General features: G+C 41.4%; 2 protein-coding genes across 2 annotated transcripts; both read left to right on the forward strand.

Annotated features, from left to right (window-relative positions):
* The first annotated feature begins 588 nt into the window (after window positions 1–588).
* Window positions 589–2,856, forward strand: LOC145994055 (aminopeptidase O-like). Its single transcript, XM_083130140.1, has one exon. The coding sequence runs from the start codon at window positions 589–591 to the stop codon at window positions 2,854–2,856; it is 2,268 nt and encodes a 755-aa protein (XP_082986266.1).
* Window positions 2,857–5,707: 2,851 nt separating this feature from the next.
* LOC145994056 (uncharacterized) lies at window positions 5,708–6,109 on the forward strand. Its single transcript, XM_083130141.1, has one exon. The coding sequence runs from the start codon at window positions 5,708–5,710 to the stop codon at window positions 6,107–6,109; it is 402 nt and encodes a 133-aa protein (XP_082986267.1).
* Window positions 6,110–8,882: the final 2,773 nt, after the last annotated feature.

An 8,882-nucleotide genomic window follows, 5' to 3' on the forward strand; every position in this document is an offset into this window, starting at 1 on the left:
TATTCTTGACGATCGTAAAATACTTGTTCTAAAATTTACTTCAAAAGGCATGAATATGGTTCGTAGTTGTCCTCAGAAGTATGAGATGAATTGAATTTTTACCAAATGTGCTATAAAGGAATGAATTAAATGCTCATAAATTAAGTACCATATGAATCCCAAACTAGTAGCGGGGTAATAACTTGGTGCCTAGTTCAGCAGCCAGAAGGTCATTCTAGTAGGAATTCTAACTTCTTGGGAGATGTGCTTTAATCTTGAAAATAGCCACTGCTAGATAAATACGATAACAATTACATATCAGTTGATGACTGTATCAGAAAAAAAAAAATTGAATGGGGAGGATATTTTCTGGTGGAAGGAGGTCAGTTAAACCTAGTAATACACCTAAAGATGCACTTTTACTTGAAATAATACTATTTATGTTATTCTTGAATATGTATGTAGTTTTCCTTGTTTGTTTGAGTGGATGACTAGGAAGTGGTCTGCCCCTCTTCTGGTGCTGTCACATACTGGTTAAGAATGTGTAGTTGCAAACAATTTTTTTTCTGTTACTTTCAGAACTTACACCTTACATGCGGAGAATGCAGTATGGATATAAAAATGGAATCAGATAATGTTGTTCATCAAGAGAATGACCTTCCCCTCCTTGCAAACGTGGATGACATCCGTGTTCAGCATTACATGCTAAATCTGTCATGCGATTTTCAAAAGAAGTGCTTTTCTGGGTTGATGCTAGTGTTCTTACAGCCAACCCAAAGCAAGAAGTCAGGTGATATTTCTCAAGTTGATTGTTCTAACGTGGAATTGTTTGAATGCATTTTGGATAGCTGTGATATAATAGTACATAAAGTGGAGGAGGTAGTGCACTCAGAAGCAGAATTGGATGAAATAGTGTCGAGTCATGAGAAGAGACAATATGAAGAATCAATGGATGAATGGGCAACAAAGCTGAGAAATCCTCTCTGTCACTCGGTCGAAGAATGGTGTGTCAAAATTTGGAAACCTAATGTTACATCAAAGATTCATTTTCCGCGAGTTGTAGCATTGTCTTATTCCACTATGAGTAAGGGTGCCTCTTTACATTGGAGATTAGATCAAGATGGCAACGAGTGTGTGTTCACACCTGCAGCATGGATTAACAACCGTTCACTACTTGCTTGCCAGGAACCTCCTGTTGCCATGGCAACATGGCAAGCAAAAGTTACTGTGCCGAGAGGATATGTTGTGTTAATGACAGGTGATAAAAATCCTAATGTTACGGAGTGTGATTCGTGTTTGAATGTTTTCTATTATTTCACAGTGATGTTGTTGCCAATTTCAACACTAGCTATAGCAGTGGGAAAGTGGTGGTATGCTGATATACATGATGGTGTGTCTGAACTTAGTGTTCCTGCGAATGAGGTAGCGGATGTTGTAAGAACTAGGCTTGAGGAAATTTGCCACTCTCTTGATACGACATTATGTTGCAGACATGATTCTTACCCGTGCTACTTACAGAAGAGAGAGGCAAAGAAAGTGATCCCGTGCAGGTTGTTTGCACCGTTATCGATCCTAAACCAGGCGAAGATTGAGTTTAAAGTGTACCTTCGTGCATGTCTGGAAGCCGCATACAATTTGCTAGGGCCACATCCCTTTGAAAGGTTAGACATTTTGGTGGTTCCGCGAAGCTTTGCTCATCTCGGTCTGGCCAGTCCGAACCTCGTGTTCATATCTCAAACAGTTGTGGCTGGCGATGGAACGATGTGCATTCGCCTATCACATGAGATCAGCCATTCATGGTTCGGCTTACTCATCGGTGCATTGGACTGGGCCGAAGAGTGGTTAAGTGAAGGTTTTGCAACATACATTGAGGATCTCATTCACTCTGCTGCGATGAAGATTGTGCTTTCAATGTCTAAAAAATGCAAGAGGGGACGATGCTGTCATGAATACTGTCATCACAAAGCCAATGGAAAGAAGATAAGATGGTCGGATGTAGCTGAATTGAGGGCGTGCCTTCGGTACAAGATTCTCAAAGCCGAAATGCAAAACACTGACAATGATTTGCAGATTCTGATACCGTGTGATAAAAGTAGCAGTGACTCTACAAAAGCTTTTGTGAAGAATGGAATGAATCCACTTAAAAGCTTCATGCAAGTTCATTACCTAAAAGGATATTTTCTTCTCAGGTACATGGCCTACTTTGTAGGATCAGATAACTTTGTTAGGATGCTCAGGCAGTACGCTTTCAAGTATCATGGCCAACTGGTACATTCCAGTGATTTTCTGCATTTCTATTCTGATTACTTCCGAGAAACAATCTCTCATCTTGACATGGATGAAGTTTTCAGGGTTTGGCTGGAGACTCCAGGCATACCGTCCAGTTTGGGTTTCTTTTGCACGCCGTCCCAAAAGAACTTACTATACTATGAAGTAAAATACCACTATTACGTTTGGCAACAGGTGAATTTCCTCCCAAAAAACAAATTTAAACTGGGGTCTGAATCCAAAATCAAAACCCTTCCGCAGTTGATTTCAGATCAGCTAGCTCTCTTACTTGAGTTGCTGCTGGCACTTCCCAAGCTGTCTGCCAGTTGCGTTAATGCACTGATCCTTCATTATCAACCTGAGCAGAAGAATGCCGATGTCCGACACAGAATGTGCGAGTTGATTGTGCGTTATGGTCACAAGGCTAGTCTTCCCATGGTGAGCAATTTTTTACAAGATGATCAGGGAATGGGTGTATACCTGTATGGTGAATTGTTAATCAGAGGTGGACCATTTTCTGATATTGCCAGAAGGAATTTTGACAAATTAAAGGATGAGATGGACCCTTCTAGTAGAGTGGTTGTTGAAGATATGATTAATGGTAGTTAGTGTACTCTTGCAGACACCATTCTATTTTTCTATGTTAGAAGTTTCTATGTTGCCTACCTTTTCTGTACTACGAGGGCTGGAGCATAAGTCATGACAACTATAGTTTTTCTCAAACATTGGTACCATAATATGATTCTATGTCCTGGAGAACATGACACCTGTAGTATGTGGACACATCACTAGATGGCAATGTGTTGAACGGTTATCGTACAGAGTGCAGTGATAATTCTTTGTTGAGTCAACCACAATTCCACATCTTGTTACCTTCCCCGAAAGTACCAGACACCAGAGAGAGTGCCTGAGTGTGGGCGGCTGCCTTTTTTCATTCCCCTCAGCCTTCAGCTCGAATTCCAGTGTGAGAGAACTAAACCAAAATGATTGTAGAAAACGAAGGCACGAGGAAGATTCATCATTCAAAACTGAAGAATCGAGTTCGGAACAGGAAGATGGTGACAAAGTAAAGAAAAGGCACAAAAGGAATCACAGAAGGAAAGAGAGAGTACAGCAAAAGGAATATGAAAGAACTCAGGAAGCCTTTATCCGAAGAATTATCTCTGACTACGAGGGAAGAGACAAGAGCTCCCAAGAAAATTCCCAGACCACAAGATCTTCAATATCTACCCAAATTCACTGGAGATATTAAGAACAAGTGTCCCAAGAAATTCATGGAGGAACTTGTAATGCAAGTAAAACTGTTGAGGCTGTCAGATGAAATGATAAAGGATGTCCTCGAGGGATGCTTCACCGGTCAGGCTAGGATGGTATAGACTTGGGAAAGATAATTTCGACACCTTTAATGACTTCTGTAGAGAATATATAAATTACTACTGAGATAAAGAAATGCAGTAGTAAGGCAATTGGAATCCATTAAAAGAAAGAGAATCGACTGGACAAGCCAGCAAAATTTCGAAGATTTTGCATGGGAAGTGATAAGCAGCCTGAAAAATGTAAATTAAGGATACACCGAGAAGGAACTAGTAGAGGTAGCCATTCAAACTCAACCACAACATAAACAAAGAATCCTCAAGGCTAGGGAATATGAAAAGGTGAATGAACTTGTGCGGTATCTGAGAAACAAAGATCAAATACAGACTAATGCAGCTAATGAGATGAGTAACCCTAGAGGAGAAAGAGATCGAAATGCTAAGTGAGAGTTCGAAACAGAAAACCTTCAAACATCCAAGTACAAGAGGAAACATGCATATGCTAACCTGGTCCACAGAGGAAAGTGATACTACTCCGACCCAGAGGAGAGGACAGAGGGAAATCAAGCTAACTCTCAAAATGTCAATCGCAGAGATGGAAGGTGACATTGGTATTCTTCAGATAGTGGTGAAAATGCTGGTAGCAGCCATGAGAATAGCAGAGCCCCTTTTGGTAGAAGGCATAGAAGACCCAATAACCAACAGTATGAAAGACAAGAAGATGGCAAAGAAAAGACCAAGACCGAGTTATTGAACAGACTAGAGAATATTTTGGAGGAGCAAACCAAAACAACAATGAACCTTGCCAAGATGAGAGAAATTTAAACTAGGACAGCTCTGGGAGAATGCCCAAAACCTCAGTGCCCCTAAACAAGAAACGAAGTGCGAAGAATTGATTATTTGTTTCCAAACTGAAGACACAAACTTAAACCTGGAGAATTACTCATGGTTGAAGCCAAAATAAATAACATTAAAATCACAGGGATAATAGACTCTGGGACAACTTGTAACCTCATGTCCGAGACCATGTGGGAAAGATTCAAAGAAAGGTGCCCTCAAATGAAGCTCGATAAATCCAGCATACTGGAAACACATCATATCGAAATAAAGGATGGAGTGATGGAAATAGGAGGACTATATTTCAAATCTGAAATGATAGATGTCAAATGCTCCTGGGACTTCCATTTCTGGAGAGATATCAAGCTTGGTTAGATATCGTGGGCAAGAAGCTGTCCCTGAAGTTGAATCAAGGTGAAGAAGTTTGTGTTAATCTCCAACGTAACGAGACACTTGAGTAAATCACAGCAGCCTGCGTAGAAGAACAAACACAAGCCACTCCAGAGCAAATTGCCAGTATAGTAGAAGAAAGTTTCAGTTTAAGCGCAGTGAAAGAAAACAGCAACTTTACACAGTATTAATGAAATATGCGACAGTCTTCGATGAGAAACCAGGGTAAACTAGGAGATTCCAAAGCCTCCCCGATGGCGCAGTGGTAGCGTCGTCGCCTTGTAATCAAGGGGTCCCAGGTTCGATACCCGGTTGAGGCACAAGTGGTTCGGATCCCACTTTAAACTGTAGGTCCAGTCCCGATTAGCCTTACTGTGCATAAAGTGGACTTAAAACACCAAATCAATCAATCAATCAATAGGAGATTCCAATTCAAAATGGAACAGTCCAGAGAACCATTGGTAACAAAGCAATATCCAGTACTTATCTTAAAGTGCAAGGCAGTTGAAGAAGAGATAAGTAAATGGTTAAAGTGGGGAATCATAGAACCATCGAACAGTCCAAATGTCAACCCCATGCACGTTGTTGACAAGCCAAGTGAAGGAGTAAGGCCAGTGCTGGACTTGAGAGAGTGAATAAGAGGATCATTGTGCCCCAAAATCAAGTAGAAAACCTGACAGAAATCTTACACTCCTTCTCAGGAAGCAAGTATTTTTCCAACTTTGACCTATCATTAGGGTATTTTCAAGTGGAGCTACATGAAGAGAGTAGACCGTGCATAGCTTTCAGAGTCGGATCCTGACTATACCATTTTAGAAGGTTCCCGTATGGAATGAATGCTTCAGTATCGGCATTTATTGCTGCCCTAAACAGAGCTCTACATGAGAACATGGGAGAGTGCATGAAAATGTATGTCGATGATGTTTGCATTCACACAACGAGCTGGTATGGACACACTCTTGGGTATGTTAGAGAAGGAAGGGCTGACCGTCAAGTTGTCCAAATGCACTTTTGCCCAGAAGGAGCTAAAATTCCTTGAACACGTAATATCTGGAGGACAGATCTCCATGTGCAAGGAGGAAAATGAGGCAATAGTGAACTACCCCATGCCAGGGACAAGGAAAGCACTCCAGAGGTTTTTATGCCTATGCACGTGGAGAAGCAGGTTCATTATCGATTTCGCCAGGAAAGCTCAACCACTATTTGACATGTTAAAAATCAAGACCAAATGGAGCTGGAGCACCATCGAGGAGACAGCTTTTGAAAATCTAAAAAGTGAAATGATCCAGTTGACGGGGACTTATACCAACCTACTTCTGTAAGCCATTTGCAGTTGGCGTAGATGCTTTGAAGGTGGGAGTTGGGGCAATACTTTTCCAATTAGACAATGGCAGAAACCAAAGAGTCATCTAATATACTAGCCTCGCACTAAGGCCACATGAAATATCCTATACTTCTACAGAGTTAGAGTGCCTCGCTGTTCTGTTTGTGGTAACAACATTTTCACAATACCTGAAGGGAAGATACTTCATGCTTTACACAGACCATGCCAGCTTGGTTTGTCTTCAGACAGCAAAACTGTGGAATGCCAGGTTCACTTGCTGGGCACTGGCACTACAAGAATATGATTTTTCCATCAACAAAATAAAAGGACGCAGGAATACAGGATGGGATGCTTTAAGTAGAGTGCTGGTAAGGAACCAAGAAAATCCAGAAGAGATTTCTTCATTAACACATGTGTAGCTGAGGAAGCACCATACTTAGATAAGAATATTTCGAAGATGGAATTGCAAGGGGACAGTCGAATGAACAAAATCATAAAGTCTCTCAAGGGAGAATTGAACGAAAGACCAATTAAGTCAGGTGAAACGAATAAATGGTTTCTAATCCAGCAGGAAATTTTGTTTTATAAGAATGCTGGAAGGCCAGACGAGTTGAGAATATGTGTACCCCAGGGACAAGTAAAGTCAGTTCTGGGTAGGCTACACGAACAACAAGGTCACTTCAGAGTAGAGAGAACACTTAAAAAAGCAAGAATGTTTTATTATTAGCCCAAGATGAAACATGACATTAGAGAGCACATACGAAACTGTGTCCTTTGAGCCAAGACCAAAGTAGACAGGCAGGGGATACAGAAACATGCCCTGAGTATCAATGCCGAGGGCCCAATGGATTTGCTCGCCATTGATCTAATAGGTCCACTACCGAGTTCAATGGGATACGAATATATATTATCTGTACTTGACATGGCGACCAAGTATGTAATGGTGTATCCAATTAAGAAAGCAAACATGCAAGCAATAACAAGAAACTTGGAAGATGGCATCATGAAGCACTTGGGGAGGCCAAGGACCATATTGTTAGATAATGGGAGTCAGTTTGTTTCCAAGCAATGGCAAGATTTCGTACACTCCCAACGGCATAAAATATGTCAAGACTACCAGGTATCATCCATGTAGCAATTCTGTAGAACACTATAATGCAGAAATAGGTAGAATGCTAAGACTGTACTACAACCAGGAGCAGACAAAGTGGAGTCAAGTCATTTCCAAAATAGTCGATCAAATAAATGCAGCAGTTTCAGAGGGAACTGGAAAAACTCCAAATAAACTCGTTCTTGTACTCAGTGAGAGAATGGATATTTCCAAGAACTTCGTATGGCCAAAGCTGACTGAGCCCCAGGAAGGCAGGGTAAAGACAGTGAGGATATATACCTGAAGACAAGGCAGGGAGAGAGAAGAAAACCTAATGAGAAGACAGGTCCACTAGTAAGGGAGGGAGATCTGGTTATGCAATGGACTCATCCTGTGAGCAGCAAAATTGACAAGGTGGCATCCAAGCTCTTTTGCAAATACGACAGCCCCTATAAAGTTCAAGAAACATATAGGAACACAGTGGTACTAACCGAAGAAAAAAACGGAAAGGGAAGTTGGAAGAGAGAACTTCAACAACAGCAAAGTAAAGGATCTACTCATTTTCAACCCTAAATGAAAACTTTGACAACTTGAAGTTATTTAGGTCTAACAGCAAAGTAAAGGATTACTCGTTTTCAACCCTAAATTAAAAAATGGTCAACAGATGGCAGGTCTACTCAAGATGGAAAAAAGTATTTGCCCTGAACTGCTAGCGTCGCCGTAGCAGGTCTATAAATTAAGAAGAAATAAATATTAACATGATACGAAGGGCGAAATAAGAGACAATAAAAGGAACCAAGTATTAAATGAAAACTAGCAAACTTTATGGCAACTCTTGTAACTAACCTTTCATACTTCAGATATAATATGAGGGTTGCTGGAAAGGTTTCTGCCAACTATCACTAACAGTGGTGCTAGTGTTCTGCTATTATAAAAATCGGAAGAGTGGCCGCGGTGGCTCAGTCGGTAACGCATCTGACTACCATGCTCAAGGTCCCGGGTTCGAACCCCGGCCGGTTCAAATCCGGGAACTTTTCTAACGGAAGCGGCTCCGGTGCCCACCCAGCGTCGAATGACATGGGTACCTGGGGGAAACCCTGGGGGGTAAAGGCAGTCAGGGGCGTGATGCTGATCACATCACCCCCACTCACGACCGGATCAAGAAAGTGTGGGGCGTTACCCCCACACCCCCTAAACGCCTTCATGGCATGGTGCTATGCACAGGGGAGCACTTTACCTTTATTATCTTTGATTGTTTGTTTAAGCCTGTTTGTTTATTTTATACAGCAGTTTGAAGAAGTAGTTTCGTGTGAGAAATGGAAATTTCTCATGAACACTTTCGGGCAATGATTTTTTATGATTTCAAATGTAGTTTAACACCAAAACAATGCATCGAGCGACTTCATTTGGCTTTTGGGGATGAAGCACCATCCAATAGGACTGTGTACAATTGGTTTTCCGAATTGCAGCATGGTCGCACATTTCTCAGTGTGAATTTCGTGAAGGTCGTCCATCCATGCCTGTTGTTGCCAGTAATGTTGATGCTGTGCTTGAAATGATTGAGAGAGAGATCGGCATGTGAAATACCGTGAGATTCAGGCATCCTTGAACATTGACATGAAAGCAATACATACGATTTTGCATGGTCATCTGAACATACGGAAACGTTCAAGCCGTTTTA

The sequence above is a fragment of the Lepisma saccharinum genome, chromosome 10 (genome assembly GCF_977018435.1).
Source record: "Lepisma saccharinum chromosome 10, izLepSacc3.1, whole genome shotgun sequence".
In the NCBI taxonomy this organism is placed as follows: Eukaryota; Metazoa; Arthropoda; class Insecta; order Zygentoma; family Lepismatidae; genus Lepisma; species Lepisma saccharinum.